The 23,636-nt window shown below is 45.0% G+C and overlaps 2 protein-coding genes across 5 annotated transcripts; both read right to left on the bottom strand.

Moving 5' to 3' along the window:
* Nucleotides 1-3,487: 3,487 nt before the first annotated feature.
* On the bottom strand, nt 3,488-10,372 carry mepcea (methylphosphate capping enzyme a). 4 transcript variants are annotated; one of them, XM_072692685.1, is made up of 7 exons: nt 10,214-10,372; nt 10,106-10,121; nt 9,779-9,917; nt 7,784-9,504; nt 5,756-5,974; nt 4,753-4,876; nt 3,488-4,318 (listed from the first exon to the last, which is right to left on the bottom strand). In XM_072692685.1, exons 4-7 carry the CDS (start codon nt 9,458-9,460, stop codon nt 4,266-4,268), a joined length of 2,073 nt encoding a protein of 690 aa, XP_072548786.1. In that variant the 5' UTR covers nt 9,461-9,504; nt 9,779-9,917; nt 10,106-10,121; nt 10,214-10,372; the 3' UTR covers nt 3,488-4,265. The 4 variants fall into 4 exon arrangements, with proteins under 4 accessions (XP_072548786.1, XP_072548785.1, XP_072548784.1 ...); XM_072692684.1 differs by having other exon boundaries at nt 9,779-10,121; XM_072692683.1 differs by having other exon boundaries at nt 9,779-10,372.
* Nucleotides 10,373-17,812: 7,440 nt separating this feature from the next.
* her1 (hairy-related 1) lies at nt 17,813-20,416 on the bottom strand. Its single transcript, XM_072692681.1, has 4 exons — nt 20,375-20,416; nt 19,806-19,901; nt 19,598-19,691; nt 17,813-18,528 (listed from the first exon to the last, which is right to left on the bottom strand). Exons 1-4 carry the CDS (start codon nt 20,414-20,416, stop codon nt 17,813-17,815), a joined length of 948 nt encoding a protein of 315 aa, XP_072548782.1.
* Nucleotides 20,417-23,636: the final 3,220 nt, after the last annotated feature.

Below are 23,636 nucleotides of genomic sequence, written 5' to 3'. Positions count from 1 at the left end.
TCGTGCTCACACTCCCTGGCCACTTTATTAGAAACCCCTGCTTTACGTTTCCCCCTCTCTGGCCACTTTATTAGAAACCCTTGCCTCGTGCTCACACTCTCTGGCCACTTTATTAGAAACCCCTGCCTGGCATTTCCCCTCTCTGGCCACTTTATTAGAAACCCCTGCCTGGCATTTCCCCTCTCTGGCCACTTTATTAGGAACCCCTGCCTCATGATTCCATTCTCTGGCCACTTTATTAGAAACCCCTGCCTGGCATTTCCCCTCTCTGGCCACTTTATTAGAAACCCCTGCCTGGCATTTCCCCTCTCTGGCCACTTTATTAGGAACCCCTGCCTTACGTTTCCCCCTCCCTGGCCACTTTATTAGAAACCCTTGCCTCGTGCTCACACTCCCTGGCCACTTTATTGGAAACCCTTGCCTCGTGCTCTCCCTCCCTGGCCACTTTATTAGAAACCCCTGCCTTGCGCTTTCCCTCTCTGGCCACTTTATTAGAAACCCCTGCCTTGCGCTTTCCCTCCCTGGCCACTTTATTAGAAACCCCTGCCTTGCGTTTCCCCTCTCTGGCCACTTTATTGGAAACCCTTGCCTCGTGCTTTCCCTCCCTGGCCACTTTATTAGAAACCCCTGCCTTGCGTTTCCCCTCTCTGGCCACTTTATTAGAAACACTTGCCTCGTGCTCTCCCTCCCTGGCCACTTTATTAGAAACCATTACCTCGTGCTTCCCCTCTGGCCACTTTATTAGAAACCCTTGCCTCGTGCTCTCCCTCCCTGGCCACTTTATTAGAAACCATTACCTCGTGCTTCCCCTCTGGCCACTTTATTAGAAACCCTTGCCTCGTGCTCTCCCTCCCTGGCCACTTTATTAGAAACCATTACCTCGTGCTTCCCCTCTGGCCACTTTATTAGAAACCCTTGCCTCGTGCTCTCCCTCCCTGGCCACTTTATTAGAAACCATTACCTCGTGCTTCCCCTCTGGCCACTTTATTAGAAACCCTTGCCTCGTGCTTCCCCTCTGGCCACTTTATTAGAAACCATTACCTCGTGCTTCCCCTCTGGCCACTTTATTAGAAACACCCATTTTGGAATTCCTCACTGGCCACTTTATTAGAAACCCTTGCCTCATGCTTCCCCTCTCTGTCTGCTTTATTAGAAACCCCTGCCTTGTGATTCCATTCTCTGGCCACTTTACTGGAAACCACTGCCTCGTGCTTCTCCTCTGGCCACTTTATTGGAAACCCCTCTTTTGTGCTTCCAGCAGTCATGATGGTCTTTGTATAGCGTGACTTCAGCAGATGAGGGTCTAGAAGGTTGACATTAGAAGGCTTACATCCGGTATATGAACAGATGTGCTAGGTGGAGCTACAAGAGAGGGGGATCTCTCCTGCCACTCAGACGCTGCTGCTCTTCTACCTTCACGCACATCGGCCTGCACTCAGGCTGAACCGCTCAGGACTCTGTGGGGCCTGTTTAGTTGACTCCACCCACACAATCTGATTGGTCAAAGATTTTTCATATGCATGACTCTACCATCAATGGTTGCTTTACCGGTTGCCAAGCAACAATGGCCACTTCAATTGCAGCTACAAAACCATAATTAACCAACTGAGTAGGCACCTGTGATCTGTCTGAAAACAGCACTATAAACCTGTATCACTTTGCCCATGACCAGTTGCTAAGCAACAACAGTGGTCTTTTACTGGTTACTAAGCAAAATCATTGTGACAGTACAGCAGGAACACTAAAGTAACTACTTAGCGGCCAGTAAAGGCACAACCGGTTTTGCTTAGCAGCCAGTAAAATGACCACTTACGTTGCAACCGGTAAAGTCACAGCAGTTGTTGCTTAGCAGCCAGTAGAGTAAGCACTAATGTTGCTTAGCAACCAGTAAAGTCACAGCAGTTTTTGCTTAGCAGCCAGTAGAGTAAGCACTAATGTTGCTTAGCAACCAGTAAAGTCACAGCAGTTTTTGCTTAGCAGCCAGTAGAGTAAGCACTAATGTTGCTTAGCAACCAGTAAAGTCACAACTGGTTTTGCGTAGCAGCCAATTAAATGACCACTGTTGCTTAGCAACCAGCAAAGGACCACTGTTGTTGCTTAGCAACCAGCTTGATTTGCAGCTAATAATCATTGTTATTGCTTAGCAGCCAATTAAATGGCCACAGTTGATGGTTAGCCACTAGTCACAAAACCTTTACCTACAACTTTTAAACCTTTACCTACAGCTATCCAGCTACCTGCTCAGGCTAATCATTTAGCTCCGCCCATTCAAGCAGACGTTACAAAGAGGATTCTTTTTTTTTTTAAAGAAGGCTCCAAGAAGAATCCAGGGCAGCCAATCAGCTTACAAAATATCAGAACACAGAACTGTGCTAAAGCTTTACCCTTCCTTGCGTAAAGTGGTGGTGGTTCTCCATCACTGTGTTCATCATTAGAACATCTCCAAAGTTCTCCTCTCTCATGGAGTCTAGTATTATTTAGAGTTCTCCTCAGATCAACACCTGGTTTGGTGGTAAATCAGGGCTTAATGATGGTAAATCAGGTGAGCTGCTGCTGCTGGAGTTGATTGAACACATCCTCCACGCTGTGCTGGCTGGACTGGGGGGCGTCCAGGAGAACCCTGGAGGAACCGAGCTCTGTTCTTCAGACTAGCTCACAGACAAGATCTCACTACTTTCTTTCTTCAGAATGAGAAGCTCTTGTTTCTCCTTTTTACTGGATTCATGTTCAGCTGCTTTATCTGATCTGATGAGATCTGGAGCTTCTACTGTAGAACCCTCTCACTGCTGAGAGATGGGGGTTAGAGTGATGGGGGTAGAGTGGCGGGGTGAGGGGACTAACACACAGTAAGAAGACCTCGCCCTCGTCCAGCCCGGACACCTTCATTAATAATAAATGCATTCAGCTACTTTAAGCTGCACCCATTGCTGACACAGATGTGCAAATGCACACACACAGCTTGTCTAGTCCCTGTAGAGGAGAAGTACTGCCAATAGAATAGGACCCTCTGGAGCAGATCAACATCATGACCCTATTGGCTCCATGCTGCCTAATAATGCCAGGCGTGGGCTAGAGGGGTATAAAGCCCCCCAGCATTGAGGAGCTGTGGAGCAGTGGAGGAGCTCCATCCAGTACTTTTGGGCGAGAGGAGTTGGGGGATGAGAGAGGTTGGGTGATGCTCTTCCAACAAACATCCTGACCTCACTAACGCTCTTCTCGTTGAATGCAATCAAATCCTCAAAGCAATGCTCCTCCAAAACCACAGAAAAGCCTTCTTCGCTCAACAAGGCTGAATAAACTCTTTGTAAAACCCTTGACTTCAGAAGAAATGATGTGAATGAATAAACAGGCGTCTCAATATTTTTGTCCATGTGGCGCATGCATGTAAGTGTTTGCAAAGGATTCAGACACCCCTAGACTGCGCATGCACGCCTCCAACACAACGTAATAACCTGTAACGAATAATTTCACCCAGTTTCCACAGCGATAGAAGGCAGGATGTTCCAGAAAGAGGCTTTATTTGAGTGTGAGGCAAACTGATGAGAACGACAGCAGAAGTTTAAGAAAATTAAAATTATAAAAAGCAGGAAAATGGTTATGATTATTATGAGACGATCAGAGCCGGTGCAGCCGTCTATAAAGATAACGGTCTCAGTTCTAAGCCCGTTTCTGATCAGATTACTCTACTTAACCGGAGGAGACTGAGATTGCGTCGGATTTGAGAGAAGACAGACGTCAACCACTGAAAACAAACCAGAAAATGAAAGCAGAAGTGAACATGACCAACCTGAACCGACAGAAACATCTGCCTACAGACAGAAACCGTGCTCAAACAAAAAAAAAAATAATAATAAAAATTATTGATGTAATACGTCCAGTTTAAAACCCTCAAATCCACCACCACCCCCCCCCCCCCGGGTTCATTTCAGTCCGTGTCCGTGTTCTTTCCGACACTTTGGGGGGGGGGGGGCTGGGTTAGGAGGCAAATGATCAGCCTGGTCTGAGCTCCACTGAGGGTTAGGATTTCTAAAAGGTCCACCCAAAGCTGCAGACACACCCCACCTCCCTCTCTGCACCAATCAAAATGAGTCTTAAGGAGTTCGAGAAAAAGAGAGAGGCCGGCCAAAAGCTGCCTGGACCCCAAACCTCAAATCTACAGAAGGCCGTTCAGTGGATTCACCAGTTCCAATGTGCTGAAGAAGTCCCTGTGAAACGCCGGCCCCTTAAAAATGACCTCTTGAATGGCTGGCCTGGTTCTGCGGGCATCACTTCCGTGGAGCGGGACCTTTGTGAAACAGGTAGATGGGCCTCTGAAAACCTGCAGAGTTTGATAAACACCGACTCAGTCAAACACTGTAACAGCTAACGGACATCAGCAGTTCCAACAGTAGTGCTACTGACTGAGGAAATAGTAAGGAGTCCAATCAATACACACACCAACCAGCCACTTCATTAACACCCCCTCCTTAATTCCACAATCTATAGATCTGTTACTCCAGACTGTCTCCATCTGTCTCTCTGCAGACTCTGTTCTTAGCCCCCTTCACCCTGTTTACTCTTCCGTGCTCAGGACCCCACAGGACTGACCCCCACAGTGCAGACTGTAGTATTTTGTGGGTGGAGGGTCATTCTCAGCACTGCACTGACAGTGACTGGCCTGGCGGTGGTGAGTGTATTAGTGTGTGTAGTGTAAAATGCCCAACCTAAGCCACACCCATAATCAGAACCAGACATTAGGGCGGATCTGCTCACCTCTGGACAAATTGTTGGGGGTCCCGATGAGCTCATAGCTGGAGAATCCCCCCTCATTGGTCAGATACGTGGAGAACTGCTCCGGTTTTAAGCGGATGCTGTAATAGTTCTTAGTGATCGTCTCCTGAAAGAGAAAAACACAGACATGCGCATCAGATCTGCGACGTCATTACTGTAACCCATCAACTCCTCGACTACTATTAGAACACTAAAGAGCGCCCCCTGTGCTTCCTGTAGTGTATTACAGTCTGTCAGAAGGAGTGTGTGGATCATATGAACATTATAGAGCGCCCCCTACGCTTCCTGTAGTGTATTACAGTCTGTCAGAATGAGTGTGTGGATCATATGAACATTATAGAGCATTATAGAGCGCCCCCTACGCTTCCTGTAGTGTATTACAGTCTGTCAGAATGAGTGTGTGGATCATATGAACATTATAGAGCATTATAGAGCGCCCCCTGTGCTTCCTGTAGTGTATTACAGTCTGTCAGAATGAGCGTGTGGATCATATGAACATTAAAGAGCATTATAGAGCGCCCCCTACGCTTCCTGTAGTGTATTACAGTCTGTCAGAATAAGCATGTGGATCATATGAACATTATAGAGCATTATAGAGCTCCCCCTACGCTTCCTGTAGTGTATTACAGTCTGTCAGAATGAGCGTGTGGATCATATGAACATTATAGAGCATTATAGAGCGCCCCCTACGCTTCCTGTAGTGTATTACAGTCTGTCAGAATGAGCGTGTGGATCATATGAACATTATAGAGCATTATAGAGCGCCCCCTACGCTTCCTGTAGTGTATTACAGTCTGTCAGAAAGAGCGTGTGGATCATATGAACATTATAGAGCATTATAGAGCGTTCCCATATGCTTGTGTATTACAGTCTGCTAAACTGCCACAGGTTAAATACACATACCTAGGTGTCTGTTTTTGCAACAATGCAAATACAACTGATGATAAACTGTTTTTAAAGTGTGTGTGTGTGTGTGTGTGTGTACCGTGAGTTTTTTCCTCTTGCCGTAGGAGTGCCACGGCTGTGGTTCGAGGATGAAAAGGCCACCGGGTCGGAGGTGGCGGTAAACCCGCTGAAAGAGTCGCTTTAGTCCGTCATCGCCCCAGTTCAGGTGAATCCACTTCGTTACGCTCAAACACAGGATTACATCAAACTCCTCGCGCTGAGTCAGCAGCAGCAGATCACTGTCCAATACATAATTACCCTAGAGAGAGACAGAGACAGAGAGAGAGACAGAGAGAGAGAGAGATTATCACCGCTGAATAAAACAAACACCAGGTCCACCATCCTAATTATACAGGATTTGCAGTGTTTCGGACACAGAGCCATTCAATCCAGTATATTTTACTGCATCTTACACAACTCCAAACCACCCCCCCCTTACACACACACACACACACACACACACACACACACACACACACACACACACACACCCATAATGATGGGGAAGTGAGAGATGGGTGTAATCTTATTTACGTTGTTTTTATGCACAATAATAACACCTACTTATCCAGCTTCTGAAGGTTAACAGAACACAGAGGATACAGTGATTCGGACCAACGGCCCAAACCCAACACACACACACACGCAGGAAGTTACTGTATAACTGCATGTCACACCCAGACTCCCCGCACCCAACACACCCAAACCATTATCACAGTTAGATGCCAAACTAAATCCTCATGCTACTGTGTGGGAGTCAGCATAAGATTAAAGCCTTATCTATAGAAACAGGATACAGCACAGGCTAGGCCTGGCTAACACCTGACCAGCACTGCACTAATAGACAATTACTAACACACACACACACACACACACACACACAAGAATGTAAACATACATATGTCGTATGCATTATGCACTAATAAACATATTAATAAATAAAGTCTGACTGTTCTCTATAGCAGTACAGTCGTATTGGGGGGGGTAGTGTTGTATATAGTGTCACACACACACACACACACACACACACACACACACCATTATAATCACTTTTTATAAAATATTTACATCGTCTTCCACTGAAGTTAACCCAAAGTTTTTTTTGTGCAACAGTGACCCCCCCACCACACACACACACACACACACACACACACTCGCTCTTCATACACCATTACTGCATATTTACTACATTTAACTTTAACATGGTGTTCAATGTAGACTCAATTAAACACTGATTTTTTGCTGTTAAATTCTGAGACATGGCGTCTAACAGGTGCAGAAACGTGTAATATTTGAGACAGGAGAGGATTTATCCACTTATTTACACCCAAAACCTCAGCTCACTGGGGTACCCACACTTCTTTTCATTCAAGTAAACAAAGAGACTTTATTTAAATGAAGGCTGGAGCATTTCTCTCTGTCCAGCAGCTGGATTTTGAACATTTGCTGCTATAGCTGATCTCTCCATCTATTTATCTAATACACCATATTTAATATAATAAATATTATTTAATGTATTATTATTATTTATAATGTGTGACATAGCACATACTAATATATATATATATATATATATATATATATATATAAAAATTCCCCACTGTGGGGCTAATAAAGGATTATCTTACCTTACACACATATATAATAATAAAAAAACAAAAGGTTTGAAGAACACCATGTCCAAATGTTTGTGGACACCCCCTCTATTGAATGCATTCTTTAAGCTGCACCCATCGCTGGCACGGATCTACAGATGCACACACACCTTGTCTAGCCCCTGTTCAGAATTTCGCCAATAGAAATAGGGCTTCTACCGGCACAATGCCTAATGCAATCAAATCCTCACAGCAATGTTCCTCCTTCTAGTAGAAAGTCTTCTTCCCTGGACAGTAGAGACAGTTACTCCAACAAAAGCAGGATCAGCTTTTTTTAATCCCCTTGATTTCAGAAGAAACAGTGAACGAGCAGGCGTCCCAATACTTTTGTCAATAATTCACTGGGTATATTATGGTTGAACTATTGCCTCCACCGAAGCCTTCAGAGACACACAACACTCTTCTACGCTTACCTTGACAAACGAGACGTTGGCAGGGAAGTTCCCAGGTGACGGAGGGCGTGTATCAGGAAGTGGAGGAGCAGCTATGGGTCCTCTGGAGATGCAGAGAGAGACGGGGAATAGATAACTACCATTGGATGAGGAAGCTTCTCCTCCGTCAGGCTTCCTAGCATCTCCATCTTCTGACCTGTCCACCATTGCATTACTTCCAGCCTCCAGTGCCCGCTCTTCTTCTTCCACCACCTCCTCCTCCTTCTCCTCGGCACCCTTCACTCCTTCCTTTCTTTCCTCCAGCTCCAAGGAACCTCCTGATTTGTCCTTATTTTCCGGTTCTTCTGCCACCTTCTCCGGTTCCTTCTCCTTCCCTCCACCTTCATCCTTCTTTCCAGAGCGGGCCTTCAGGACGTGCATCTCCGAGAGGAAATAGAGGATGTTCTTCCTGGCTGCGTGGATCAGAGAGCCGTCTATGTCCAAACCCACGATCCGTGAAGGTTGCCAGGTTTTGGCTATAGACAAGGTGAGGCGACCCGTGTTGCAGCCCAGATCCAGGACCTCCTTACCTCTGAACCACTCAGGCTTGAGCGTGTGCATTCGAGGATCTTCGGTCAAACCCGGGTTCCTGTAACCGTAGTATTTGTCGTAGTTGCCGTATTGGAATTTCTTCTTCTGCTGGTTGGGTTTCTGTTGGTTCTTCTGATGCCTCCTGTGGTTTGGCTGCTGTTGTTGTTGTTGGGCCTGAAGATCCGAAGCTCTGCTCTTGTCCCAGTAGGGGGCACCAAAGTTCTCAGACTTGCTGGTGGTGCGTTTGCGCTTGCGTTGCCGGTGTGAGGCAGGTGTCGGGTTGGAGTTTTCCAACACCGGTGCACTGGCTGCCATCTCATCCTTCTCCTCTCGGCCACCAGTGGAGTCCGGGGCGCTCGGACACTGGGCTTCCTGGGTTGGAATGGAGCCTGACTCCAAAGCTTCCTTCTCTGGAGCCTCAGAAGCCACACAATCCAAACGAGGCCCCGAGGACGTCACCGCCACTTCCGTCTGCGACGCCGGGCAGGTTTTCCCTTTCTCGGACTCAGAAAGGTCCCCCAGTCGGGTCACTGCTCCTTCACCCCCTCTCCCACTTCCTCCCACCCCAGTCACACCATGATGTCTGTTGCGGTGCCGCCTCCTACCGCCCCCGCCGCTCTTCAGCGGGGTCAGAAGAAGCCCTCCGTCCCCAGTCACGCAGCAGTTCAGGTTCAGCGGGTCGGTGATGTCTCTCGGGATCAGGATCTCCACAGGGTCCCTGTTCTTGGCTGGCAGGGGCGAGGATTTGGGCGTCTCGGCATTGAGGGCCCGGTTGACCTCCTCGTCCAACAAGCTGTTGAGGTTTAGCGGGTCAAAGATGTTGCCACCGAGAAGGAAGTTGGTGGGCAGGACCGACTCGCTCTCAGAGGTGGCTCGGCGGCGGCGTTTGCCGAAGACCGGGTGCTTAAAGCCGCTACTCATCGTGCTGCGACGCTTGTTCAGCCTCGGCTGGGGTTTGGGCTGCTGGACGGAGGAATCCGGGGCAGCCTGACCAGGATCCTCTGTGGTTTCAGTGCGTTTATCAAAAACTTGAGAGTGCCGTTGGGGTGGAGGGGGCAAGGAGGCGTCCTCTGGACGCTCGCTGGGGAACACAGTCTCACGTTTATCATCGACAGACATCTCGATCATCTTCCAACGAGTGCAGTGCCAGCAGTGGAGGATCAGACCTTGATCTGAAACATGCAGAACATTAAATACAGCCCACATTAATAATCAATACATAGAGATAGACAGACAGACAACCACAACAGTCCAACATATGATACCATTAAGTCTACCAACACACACACACACACACACACACACACACACACACACACACACACACACACACACACCTTCCCTGACTCCCAGGGTCAGATCTGCATGCAATCTGCACAAAGAAACACAACTGCACGAAAAGGAAAGCAGCAAACGTCCACTGTACGTCTAAAAGCATGGACCCACCTTTCCTGTGCGTAGCTCCACCTCCAGAACGCCGTGCTTTTGCATAGCCCCGCCTCCACGCATGACGCTCATGAATAAGTCATGAGCCACGGAGAGAGACAGAGAGCGCGCGCGAGCCGGACAGGGACGGAGGAGAAAACTGCAAAATAATAATAAATAAATCTCAGGATCGGATCAGTCTCCACCGCAGCCTCTCTTAAAGCGACACAGCCCTCTCTCTCTCTCTAAACGGCGAAGTAAAAATACATAAATAAATAAATAAACAAAAACAACAACAGCCCTGTCAGTCTAGCAACTGTCGCCCTGGCAGCGCCGGCAGTTTCTCACCGTAGCAACCGTCAGTCTAAAAAAACAAAAAACACAAGATTTAGAAGGCCTCAAAAACAGAAACGCTGCCTAAATTAAAATATACCAAAACCTCGGGAGTTTAAGGACCTGTGTGGAGACGTAAGGACGTTAGTAAATGTTTTTTTTTGTTGTTGTTGTTGTTTGTTTGTTTTTTGATTATTAATATTATTATTAAATATATTTTAACTCCTCCCCCTTCTTCTTCCTCCTCTTCTTCCTCTACTCTCACAACTCCCCACTCATCTGCAGACCCTCGCTTTGGTGAGGAAGAGGAGCTGCTTCTGCTTATATAGTCCTGAAGCCCTGGCTACGTCATAGCAAACAGCCAGAGCAGCCAATAGTCATCCAGAGCTCGCCGAACGTGCCGCAATCCGACCAATGGCGAGCCGCAGAAGGCGGGACTAGCCTACTTTTCCACACTGTAGGAGCCCCACCGGCCGCCTGAACGAAACGAAGCCACATTTCTGCTGAGAAACGGCAGACAACTGAAAACGCATGTTTAAAATCGCTGTGTTGTACCACAGACGTTTAGCGTGTCTAACGTTTAATCTGATGGTGGAACCGCTCCGGTTCTCAGCAGCGTTTGAGTGGTTTTATTGTTTTGGCGCTTCGTTACAGGCAACAGGCGATCCAGCTAAGCAGCCGCGGACCAAACCCCGAGTTTTAAAGAGTATAAACGCGGCTGGTTTGCATTTACGAGCTACTGTGGTGTTTTCTGTTAGATTGTGCTTGATATTTAACTTGTATAAACAGGAAATATGATATAAATGTGGTTAGTTCCCGCCCTCGCTGCATGCCTTTGCGATGGAATTATGGGAAGTGTAGTCTTATCGCCACAGCTGGGCTGCTGACTACACCCACTGATTAACCCACGTGTTTTTAACTCTTTTCTAGTCAAAAGTAGCATTAATAAGTCATGTAATCGACCCCAAGCTCGGCTCTTGATCAGTAGATCATCAGTTTGAGTTGGATGGTGTACCTGGGCTACCAGAATGACCAACATGGCCAAGCTAGTCAACCAGTATGACCATGCTGGTACAATTAGCTATATAAACCAGCGTGAATGCTGTGACCAAATTGATCGACCGGCTTAACAAAACTAGTCAACTTGTCTGATGACCAGCGTAGTCACGTTCATTGAACTCTAATGAGAACATGTGCTTGGTTGATCCATGAGCTAAGCTGGTCAACCAGTTCAACCAGCTGGGCCTACCAGCACAGGTTACCCAGCTCTGGTGTCATTGAGTATTTCTGCATCAGCTTTAATAGTTTAATGGTCTGTTTTCAGCCAGTCGGAATAAAATTATAATAAAACTGACATCCAGAATGCCTCGTTTCTGAAAGTGACCGCTTTCCGACAGTGGAAATTGCTATAGGCTAAATAGCCTAGCTAATTATTGTATATTAGTTACTAAATTAGTTAAAATTCCTCGAGGAAACTTGTAGTTATGTCTCAAACTGGTCAGTTGGTTGACCCGTTTAGCTCCTGACAAGCGTAAGATATGTTATAATTTGGTATAGTTTGGTCCAGCTAGTTAACTAGCATGACCAGCCTGACCACACCGGTTCACCAGTATGACCAGCTTGACAAATATAGGCCACTAATATATATTGACCAGCTTGGTCAAACTGGTCATGCTGGTCAGTCAGTTAAGCCGTCAAACTCAAACTGAGAACATGAGCTAACCAGCACAGCGTGTGTTTTGGCCTGGATGCCTAGCTTCTCAACCACCATGACCATCAAGAACCATCTTAGACCATCTAACCCAGTAATTCCAGTCTTATGAAGGGTGTATCTATATACACAGATTGGCCATAACATTAGCACCACTGACAGGTGAGGTGTCAACCATTGATTAGCGCCATCTACAGCCGCTCCTGTCTGGCAGCAAGTGAACCGTCAGTTGTTGGAAGGTTTGACAAGAAGAACCAAGCTGTGATGTTCTAGACGACTGGGTCAGAACATCTCCAGAACATCAGGCAGGTCTTGTGGGGTGTTCAGTCTGGTATGCAGTGGTCAGTACCTCCAAGGAAGGACAGCCGGTGAAGCGGCGACAGGGCCATGGGTCATTTCAGTGATGCTCATGAAGGTCTGCGATGCACCTTCACGGACCTTCATGAGCATCACTGAAATGACCCGTGAAGGTGAACTTACAGGACTTAAAGGATCTGCCGGATCAGATACCACAGGATACCTTCAGAGGTCTTGTGGAGACCATGCATGCCTGGAGTGGTCAGATAGTGGATGGAACCATATGTTTATTTGATGTCCACCTGGGTACAGCACATCAGCAGGTCCAGCAATGCAGTTGAGATTGTCCTCTATTTAGAATCTAATTTTAGATCTGCCAGCCTTCTGTTATCTGATGTCACACACGGCTCTACCGAGATGGGCTTGAGACATTTCCCTCCAACACTAACCGGTCTAAACATAGAGCTAACGACGAGCGCTGATCCGCGTGCAGGCGTCGGAGACTGTGTGTTAGCTGTAGGGGTCATGATACAGGCCGGCTATGGGCTGCTGACCTAATTATTGATGACTGTAGGCCTGAGTAATCACTGAGAAGCTTCCAGTGAAGACGCTCTGCTGCTAAACTGAACCATAATCTTGCTGTACATTCACCTTCCTCGTCTGGTGGTGTAGGCCATGCTGTGGAGGGCGACCACTGAGTCATAAAGCCTCAGGCCTAAGTGAGCCGCTCTCTGCTGCTCTTTATTTGACCAGCACTTCCCCGTCTACACTTCTACTTCTCCATTCCTTCCAGACCTGCAGAGTTTGGCCTTCCTCTGTATTTTCTTTAAGCTGGATATCTGCAGAATTTCTGAGGTTTAAAGAAAGGAGCTGCTTCACAAAAACACTGAGGATTGCTTAACAGAGCGGAGGCAAGCCTGAGCATGCCCAAACTCTGCTGTTTCCAGAAGGGCAATAATTACACTAGTCCAGTTTGTCCACCAGAGGGAGCTAAAGCTCCATGGAAAGTTACAGGCCCTCTGGGGTTTACTGCAGGCCAACTTCAAAAATAATAATAATAAATCTCTGCTTAATTAAACAGATCAACCGCTCTAGATAAGCTTTCCCAGTCAGAATAGTCCACAGTGGTGGTGAATGGAAGCAGGAGTCGGTTGCCATGACGACAACACAGCCCATAATTTACCTCCTATCCAAACCCACCAGTGCAGCTAAAAACCCAGTGTAAACCATGAGGTACATACAGTGCACGGATAATTCAACAGGGGGCAGTAATCTGTTCACTAGAGGGCTTTCCAGTGATGCTCCAAGATTGCCATTACTACATTTACATTTACAGCATTTAGCTGACGCTCTCCTCCAGAGCGACTTACAAGGTTATTCCTATTCCTATTAGTAGGAGGGCCTACGTACAGGGTGGGCCATTTATATGGATACACCTAAATAAAATGGGCATGGTTGGTGATATTAACTTCCTGTTTGTGGCACATTAGCAGCTGGTAAATAACTCATAAAATAATAAAGTTACGTTAAAACCACATCATTGTTTTTCTTGTGAAATTCTCAATATGTTTGATGTGTCACATGACCCTCTTTCCATTGACAAAAATAAAGTTGGATCCAAAATGGCCAACTTCAAAATGAACACCATGGTCATATACTAATGTGCCACAAACAGGAAGTTAATATCACCAACCATTCCCACTTTATTTAGGTGTATCCATATAAATGGCCCACCCTCTTATTGGTGTAGCGCAGCAGCACAGTCACCCAGACCAGGAATCGAACCCCAGTCTCCCACATGGTGTGGTAGCGGTGTTATCTTTTGCGCCACATTCATTACTAAGGAACAGGACACAGGTGGTTTTAGAAGAAGAACGGTTATGGTAAGTAAATTTTGAGAAATTAATTAATTACTTAATATTTCATAATGTATGTTTTAGTAAAACCATGTTAAAAAATTCGGTATAAAAGGTCATGTAACTCTAATCAGTCAACTGGCGTTTTATTGTATTTCATGCATTATACATAACATCAAGCAACATACATTTTTTTACAATGTTTAAATTACATAATTTGGTATTAATGTGATGGTACACCCAATCACAACACCCACTTGTGTATAGGTTGGTGTGGCGCCATAGATAACACCACTACCTGCCACCAGTGAGCTACCACACCATGTGGGAGACTGGGGTTCGATTCCTGGTCTGGGTGACTGTGCTGCTGCGCTACACCAATAAGAGGGTGGGCCATTTATATGGATACACCTAAATAAAGTGGGACTGGTTGGTGATATTAACTTCCTGTTTGTGGCACATTAGTATATGGGAGGGGGAAAACTTTTCAAGATAGGTGGTGACCATGGTGTCCATTTTGAAGTCGGCCATTTTGGATCCAACTTTATTTTTTTCAATGGAAAGAGGGTCATGTGACACATCAAACTTATTGAGAATTTCACAAGAAAAACAATGATGTGGTTTTAACGTAGCTTTATTCTTTTATGAGTTATTTACCAGCTGCTAATGTGCCAGGATGATGGACGGGAATTCAGGTGACATGGAGCAGCTAGGGGAAGATGATGATGATGACGAGGAGGAGGACGAGGACTGGACTCCTACTGCAAGGATTGGGGAAAACCCAGATAGCAGTGATGATGATGAAGGCCCAGAAGAGGACACAACACCAAAGCAGTTGGCAACACTTGAAACAGAGAGGAATCTACTACATAGGCACTGTCCGAACAAACAGGGTGAAGAACTGCCGACTGAAGACAAAGGGAACAGGAGCTCTGTTCATTTAAAAGAACTCTGCATGTCCAAAAGTTTGTGGACACCCCTTTTAATGAATGCATTCAGCTACTATAGGTTGCTGACACAGATGTGCAAATGCTCACACACAGTCACAGCTTGTCTAGTCCCTGTAGAGAAGAAGTACTGCCAATAGAATAGGACCCTCTGGAGCAGATCAACATCATGACCCTATTGGCTCCATGCTGCCTAATAATGCCAGGTGTGGGCTAGAGGGGTATAAAGCCCCCCAGCATTGAGGAGCTGTGGAGCAGTGGAGGAGCTGTGTTCTCTGGAATGATGATGGTTCTTTTGGGATGTGGTGGGGTTGAAATCAGCCAACGTTCGGACCTCACTAACTCTCTTGTCACTAAATGCAATCAAATCCTCACAGCATTGAGGATCTAGTAGAGACAGTGGAGACAGTTACTCCAACAAAAGCAGGAGAGACTCTTTAATAGCCTAGATTTCAGAAGAAACAGTGAAAGAGCAGGCGTCCCAATACTTTCGTCCGTATATCGCACTTTGTAGGACAGGAAACACAGTACACCTCATAATGTAACAAAATTAGAGCTTTATTAAGTATAAAATGTACAATTAATTTACATAGGCACTGTCCGAACGAACAGGGTGAAGAACTGCCGACTGAAGACAAAGGGAACAGGAGCTCTGGAGCTCAGAGGAAACCAGGAAGACAACATCATTGTGAAATGGTACGACAACAAAGCTGTGAACCTGCTCCACTGGGCAGTGTGAAGCGCTGGGAGCGGAAGACCAAAAGCCTACATAATGGTTCCCAGACCAGCCACTGTTGACACATACAGCAGGTTCATGGGAGGCGTTGACCTTCTTGATCTGCTATCTGCACTGTACACTGTACAGAAGTTCAGCTTCAGGTCCTGAAGATGGTACATCTACATTTAGTGGCACACTGTTACAGTGGCAGTAATCAGTGCATGGATCGGCTACAGAAGAGACCTGGAGAAACCCCTGCCCCTGCCCCTGCAAATGGTTCAGGCTTCTGTTGGCACTGCCCTCACAAGTGCAGGTAAGGTCAACAAGTGTGCAGACCACTGTCCTCTCCAGAAGCAACGCCTCCCTGGAAAAGGAAACCCACTGAGGTGCCCCTTGATGTGAGAAAGGATGGCCTTAATCATTTCAGTGTCTTCATGTAAAAACAGCTTTCAGAGAAAGGAACTCAGTACAGCAGCCGTAGTTCGATTTGTCCACCAGAGGGCGCTAAAGCTCCATGCAATGTTGCTGCAGAGAAGCTCCAAGGCCCATCGATGTGCACCACTAGCCTGGGTTTGCACCAAAATTCTCTGCAAAATCATAATTAAACTGTTAGAATATGAACACAGTGATTCAGAGTGGAGTTTGGTGGAAATACTTGGTTCTAGATAAGCTCCCCCAGTCAGAGCTGTGGTTCTACAGTGGAGGTTCTAGATAAGCTCCCCCAGTCAGAGCTGTGGTTCTACAGTGGAGGTGAAGGGAAGCAGACGTCTGAAGCTCTAATAAAAGCTCCTCACAGGGGGTGTGGGTTTTCTGAGGGACTACTTTCTGTAGCCGCACTACACCCTGCAGCATGTATCCCTCCACCATTTTAATGATCTGGTTCTAAAAGCAGGTTCTAGAGCCGAACTCTTCTCAGAACTCTGGTAGAACAGTGTCTCAGGCATCAGGCAGCGTCTTCATCACCATTAGGTGAAGAACTTTCTGTGAGGAGCTTTTATTAGAGCTTCAGACGTCTGCTTCCCTTCACCCAGAGGAATGACCTAGATGAAACATTCAAAAGAACTCGTCCAAAAGTTTGTGGACACCCCTTTTAATGAATGCATTCAGCTACTATAGGTTGCTGACACAGATGTGCAAATGCTCACACACAGTCACAGCTTGTCTAGTCCCTGTAGAGAAGAAGTACTGCCAATAGAATAGGACCCTCTGGAGCAGATCAACATCATGACCCTATTGGCTCCATGCTGCCTAATAATGCCAGGCGTGGGCTAGAGGGGTATAAAGCCCCCCAGCATTGAGGAGCTGTGATGCAGTGGAGGAGCTGTGTTCTCTGGAATGATGGTGGTTCTTTTGGGATGTGGTGGGGTTGAAATCAGCCAACGTTCGGACCCTTACTAACACTCTTGTCACTAAATGCAATCAAATCCTCACAGCATTGAGGATCTAGTAGAGACAGTGGAGACAGTTACTCCAACAAAAGCAGGAGAGACTCTTTTTAATAGCCTAGATTTCAGAAGAAACAGTGAAAGAGCAGGCGTCCCAATACTTTCGTCCGTATATCGCACTTTGTAGGACAGGGAACACAGTACACCTCATAATGTAACAAAATTAGAGCTTTATTAAGTATAAAATGTACAATTAATTTACAAGTCTGTACACGAGCGGATCAATAAATAGATTTACATTCTCTGATTATAAAATAAAGCAGGACAGTGGGTGGGTCAGTCAGTCAGGTCAGTGGGCGCAGTAAGTCAGTGTGGGCTTGCCTTATTAGAGCTGGGACGCTGGGTAAGCTGGCCTGTGAGCCGCAAGACTGGAGGATGTGGGTTTTAGGTTGCCATAGTAACCTTATCCTTGCTGCCTTGCTTCAGGGCAGGTATTTAGACCCTTACTCTCATAATTCCATAACTTTTATTATTATTATTATTATATACTTTTATTATATTAGCTTCCCTCAAGATTCTCAGTCATTCACAGCGGCTACTGGACCACCGGGTGTGTGTTCTGGCAGGCTTCTTCTCAGAGACCCTCAGGGATTCTATCCTAGCCCTTCGCCGAAGTCTGTGGCCACTACAAACAAGCCCAAGCCCAAGCCATGACCCCCGAGACCCCAAGGCCGCTCCCCCCAAAGGATTCCACTATCCAGCGTGGTTCCCCTGGCCGACCTAGAGTCCTAGAGTTCCTCAGTGTTCCTCACCATGGCCTCCAGATGGTTTGCTGCTGGTTCTGGAACAAGGCTCTCCTCAGAGTTCTCTGTGAGGGGCAGGAGCTGGGGGCTGCTGGAGCCGCCGGCCGGAGCGGCGTCGGCGGTCTGGCATTGGTTTGAGGCTGGGGGGCCGCCGCCGCGCTGACCGCTGGAGTGGAGGTAGTGAACGAGAACGAGGAGGACGAACAGGAATCGGAAGACAGGGGAGATACAGATGGAGGGAAAGGGAAGTGGCAGGGGACGGAGAGGTACGTGGGGGAGGAGGAGGAGAAGGGCGGGGAGGTGCTGGAGTAGCAGGGTGAGGGGGGAGGAGAGAGGGAGTAGGGAGGGGATGGGTAAGGGTGCGAGAGAGCCTGCTGTCCCGAAGTGTGAAGGTGAGGGAGAACAAACGACTTGGGATACAGCTGGTGGTTGCTGGTGTAGGAGAAAGGCTCTGGCGTTCCACACGCCCAGGGATTGCTGGGGACGCGGACCGGATGCGAGTCCAGATGGTGTCGGAGGCCCTGGATGAAGTTCTCCCTCTGCGATGGCTCCACGCACTCAATGAAGCCGGCCAGGCGTGAGATGCAATCCTGGAAGCCGGCCGTGTAGAGCGGGCTGTTGGCCTGGAGCTTGGTGGGGTCGTGGACGGAGATGCAAGGGAGGCGGTGTTTCCTGGCTGTGAGTCCTGGAGCTGCGGCGTCAGGAGAATCCTTGTTGGAATCTGCTGGGTAGTGTGGAGGAGATAAGGAGAAAGTGGAGAGGGAAGGGTGGAGAAGGAGAAAGGAGGTGTTGGAGGTCAGGAGAAATTGAGAAATTGGGTCGTTATTGGAATGCAGAATATAACCATCCATTCATCTACATCAGCCACACAACTCACAGGCCTATATAATGTACACAATATTGACAAAAGTATTGGGACATCTGTTTGTTTGGGGGGTTTATTTCAGTGTAATTGTAAAAGTAATTAAAAGTAATTGTCTCTACTACACTGTCCAGCAAAGAAGACTATAGACTTCTCCTATATTCGTCTCCATCTGCTCCAGACTGTCCTATTCTATTGGAAGTTCTTCTCTACGAGGACTACCTACTGTGTCAGAAATAGATTCAACTTAAAGTAGCCTTCATTAAAAGGTGTGTCCACAAACTTTTTCCTGGAACATGCCATGGTTTAGGATTAACACAGCTCAGTTTAGCTCTGCAGAACATCTAGCCAGGCTTCCCGACTCTTGGTGTCCAGACAGACTCAAGCTCAGGCCCAAGGAACCTGACTGAGAACCCTAATCATTAATTAGCCCAGATCTCAGGTCAGCTCCCACATGGTCTATCACTTGGCCAAAGGTGTGTGAGGCTTCTGCTTGAACTTTGGTTGGGTCCTCACTAGGTCTACTGAAAGTAAAGTGTGGTATGCTGGCTTGTGCAAAAGTTTAGGCACCCCTAGTCTAATTTCAAACTGGTTTTCTATGTTAAAGTTAATAGACATCATCTACAGAGACCCCTTTCAAGACACAGAGGCACATTTCTGTACATAACTACTGTTTATTAACTGAATTTAACAAACTGGAGAAAATGAAGTCATTAAACGTGGAGTGTGCAAAAGTTATGGCACCTTTTATGGCACCTTTTATGCTTTCTTATTGTTTTCAATCTGTTAAATCCAGTCAATGAACAAAAGAACTCTGTGAATTTACTCTCAGAACATCAACCATACATGAGGTTTGGCCAGAGGTGTTGAGGATGTGGTTGATTCTGAAAGCATTCAGAGCAGAAACGGGTGGAAAGGATCATCTTACCTTTGCTTTCCTTCACATTGCCCGCTCTCTTCCTGATGTAGTCAACAGTCAGCTCCAGGATCTCTGCTTTCTCCAGTTTGGGGTTTTGGAGTCTCTGAAGAAAAGCAATAACCAGAAAAATGATCGTTAATATTTACATAAAGACGTGAAAGCTTCACAAACAGCACAGGTTAGTTGGTTGCAAGTGAATTCAGTGAGGTGAAATTACCGTGTCCAGCGTGTTGTCCAGCAGAAGTGTCCTCAGCTCATCTAATCTCTGGTTAATGCGATCTCTCCTCTTCTTCTCAATCACTGGTTTTAAAATCTGGAGACGGAAATTAAAAATAGAGATTTTATAATAATTGTTTTTTTACATTCACTTTGATAAACATATCAAAGACTTTCAGAAAAACAAAGCATTTTTATGGAAAGTTAGAAAAGTGACTTTTAAAAATCATATAAACCATATTTTAAAGGTTACACTTGTGAACCTTATATACGTCCTGTAAAGCTTTGAGACTATTATTAAACATGACACATATACAGATTTAAGCATCTGAATTTTAATATGAAGCTACATCTTTTCTAAAAGTTACTTAAAACTACTTAAAAATATATATTTAATTAAATATATTAAATAATGTTCAATCTATTTTCCTTGAACTTTATAAAAATATATAGAAAATAAAATATAAATAAAACTTTTCTGCAAAAAGGCAATTATTAACATCATTAATATTTTAGTTTTTTGCCACTAAAATCAACTTTTTAAAATTGTTCAATTCCTGAAGTACTCACTCTTTTGGAAGCTCTGCGGTTTGCCATTTTTGGAGTCCCCATGTTAAAAATCCTTTCCTTTCCCGAAAGCAGCAGCAGGAGAACAGTGGAGCAAAGCTCCTAAAATCACAGCAAACGTGAAGCAGAAACTGGGCAGACGAGGTGGAAACGCTTCTCTGTGGAGTTTAGTTGAAGAAGCTGTGAAGGTGCTGCTCTTATTTATAGGGGCTGGGTTGGTGGTGATGGGAGGGGTGTAGGGGGGAGGTGTTAATGACACACCTCCAAACATTTAGCCCCCAGGACCATCCTACAACAATCCAGCCCATAATATCCAAGATAAGGAAACCTATAAACCAATGATTCCCATTAATGTAAAGCAGCTACTGCAGACTGTTACATTGTGGTGCAGCCAGTTGTACAGTTATTCCAGTGCTCATTGCCCCCAATACAACGTCCGTTAGAGAATGTGTACAGACATGCGTAGTGGATCGGTTGGATGTTTGAAATATGAAGATTAATTAAATGTTGGTTATTTAAAAGAAAATAAACTTCAATTGCATAAATAATTGATTCTAATTTGGATCTACAAAAAAAAAAAACAGCAACACTTTTTTTGGTGATTAGCTGAACGTGGTGTTTGGTGATGATTGGTTTGTGTCTTTATGGTCCAGTTTGTGCTGGTTTATGGCAGTGTGTTACCCCAGACACATTACTGGGGTCATGACCTAAGGGCACAGCTAATCAGATCGATTTTAAACCTGATTATTATTGAACTGTGTGTTTTTTTCCTGTCAAATTGATAAGACAATTGACCTGAGGGACATTGTGCACATTATTATTTGAATATTAAATAATACTTCAACTGGTTGGATTGTAGAATTAATATTATAAACAATTATAATAAAAGCATAACAAAAATAATAAGAGCATTTAAATAGTTTGTTTTAATATTTAAAATCAATGTCATACATATTTGTAACCAATATGTTTTTATATTGGGATGCTGTTTATGAATAATTAATAATATGAATAATAAAATCTATGAGTTTATTCACTGGCAGCAGCTAAAGCATCTCAAGCCTAAACCTCACTAATGTTATTCAAATAAATTAAATTAAAATTATATATATTTTTTTTACAAGAAGTATACTTTGTGATGCATTTATAAAAATACTGTATATTAAAAAAATATATAAATATATATAAAATATGTAAATATATGTTTAAGGGTGATCCAAGTTTCTATTAACGGAGCCATAATTTTAATGTATTTTTAAAATATTAGATAAATATTAAGTATAAGTTTGATAGTATATTTAAAACATACAGACCCAGTATGTCTTAAATACAGGTACGTAGGTATTTCCTTCACTAAAGACAGGGCTATACTGGTTCCAGAAAAAACTATATTGAGCTAAATTGGTTCCGAATGCCTAAACGCCCAAACCTCACTCCAAACAATTTTTTTTAAATAAATTAATTAATTAATTACAAATAAATAAACAATTCCTGCCGTTTTTAAGTTTGCTGATGTTTCTGTTGGCGATGTGTGAGCCTGAAGAACGTGAACGCTAATCTAATAAAACCAGGACTGGAGATGATCAAAACCCTGGAGTCTATAGATGATTTTACAAGACATGTTTATTAAGAAATATTAATTGTGATTAATAATTCTAATATATCAACTTTACAGCATTTCTATTGGTCCGTTCATCGTAAACTTCTGACACAGTATAGAGAAGCCAGATTCACTTCATGGAGAAAAGTGAAAAAGCTCCTCCAGGGTAGAAAGGTAGAAAGGTTCTCGTGGGAATTGAGCACCAGCACAGCCTCTAATGTGCACTAATCGCTCGCGCCTTGGCGTGAGACGGTGAACACGAATACAATCAGCAATAAAACAGCCAGAACTCACAGAGCTGGAGCTTCACCCTCAGTAAGGTGGAGTATATGCAGCTAGTGTTGGTCTTCACCAGAGAGAACCTTCTAAAGATCAGATCTCCAGACCATGGATGCGCCCAAGAGCTTCAGTATACAGGGACTGTAGAACCAGAGGGCAGAGATGTCCTAGAACAGCTGTACTAGCCAAAGATACTCCGCCTGAACTGTAAACTGAGCTCTGGGCGAAACTGGGTTTTTGGGATAGTGGTGGACCAGCTCGAGCCTCAAACCTCACGCCCAACAAATTCACTGTCCACCTAAAAGTCATGGACAGTTTAAAATAGATCAATAAATGATATGTAAAGGATCTGTGACGGTTCTAAGTTTGAATAACCAGAACCGGAGATGATCCAGATTCCCCCTGAAGTTCTGACCTTCAAAACCCAGAGAAATCCCAGCAGTTCATAGATGGTTCCAAATCAAATGTTCTTCATACTCAAGATTCTTGGTTCTTAATAGATCCCATAAATGGTTCTTGAATGGCATCACTCATAGAACTTCATCTTTGGTAAAATAGCCTCCATCTGTCTCACACCGGCTTAGAACGTGCACTCTATAAAATAAAGGTGCTACACAAGGTTCTCTGAGCGATGCCATAGAGAACCCACTTTTGGTTCCATGTAGAACCATTTTTTTTTATTGAGAACCTTTGCATCCAAACAAACTTTGTTGGGTCTTTTAAATGTTCTCCACACTCACACGCAGTTCTTTATGGAACCAAAAGCGGTTCTTCTATGGCATCACTCAAAGAACCATTTGTAGCCCCTTTATATTTTACAGAAATGCTGCGGAACCAATAAGTAAGGGTTCTTCTATAGCTTCGCTTGGTGTTATTAGTTCAAGTTAGTTTCTCAGGTGAAATGTGAGAAATAGAACGTTGCCCGACTGCTCCTCAATGTGGATCATTATCTAGAACATTTAACTTCCACACTGGTTCTAAAAGCAAAAGATATTTTGGTTCTAAAAGAGGGCTATATTGGTTCTAAAGAAGGGCTATATTGGACTACACTGGTTCTAAAAGCATGGCCTATATTGGTTCTAAAGAAGGGCTATATTGGTTCCAAAGGGGCTATACTGGTTCTAAAAGCATGGACTATATTGATTCCAAAAAAGGGCTATATTGGTTCTAATAGCTTGTGCTATATTGGTTCTAAAGAAGGGCTATATTGGTTCTAAAGAAGGGCTATATTGGTTCTAATAACATGGGCTATATTGGATCTAATAGCATGGGCTACATTGGTTCTAAAAAGGGCTATATTGGTTCTAAAGAAGGACTATATTGGTTCTAATAGCATGGGCTATATTGGTTCTAAAGAAGGGCTATATTGGTTCTAAAGGGGCTATA

This window comes from Salminus brasiliensis, chromosome 1 (assembly GCF_030463535.1).
Source record: "Salminus brasiliensis chromosome 1, fSalBra1.hap2, whole genome shotgun sequence".
Lineage (NCBI taxonomy): Eukaryota > Metazoa > Chordata > Actinopteri > Characiformes > Bryconidae > Salminus > Salminus brasiliensis.
This window is presented reverse-complemented; position numbering and strand designations above follow the sequence as displayed.

Excerpts from the sequence above, each read along its gene's own strand:
- her1 (XM_072692681.1), bottom strand. The coding sequence starts at position 20,416 with ATGGGGACTCCAAAAATGGCAAACCGCAGAGCTTCCAAAAGA. Across the intron at positions 19,692-19,805 it reads TGGACAACACGCTGGACACG|AGACTCCAAAACCCCAAACT; the intron begins GTAATTTCACCT and ends GCTTTTCTTCAG. Across the intron at positions 18,529-19,597 it reads CAATGTGAAGGAAAGCAAAG|ATTCCAACAAGGATTCTCCT; the intron begins GTAAGATGATCC and ends ACTACCCAGCAG.
- mepcea (XM_072692683.1), bottom strand. The coding sequence starts at position 9,460 with ATGATCGAGATGTCTGTCGATGATAAACGTGAGACTGTGTTCCCCAGC. Across the intron at positions 5,975-7,783 it reads CCAACGTCTCGTTTGTCAAG|GGTAATTATGTATTGGACAG; the intron begins GTAAGCGTAGAA and ends GTCTCTCTCTAG. Across the intron at positions 4,319-4,752 it reads CCCCAACAATTTGTCCAGAG|GTTTTCAGAGGCCCATCTAC; the intron begins GTGAGCAGATCC and ends CAAACTCTGCAG.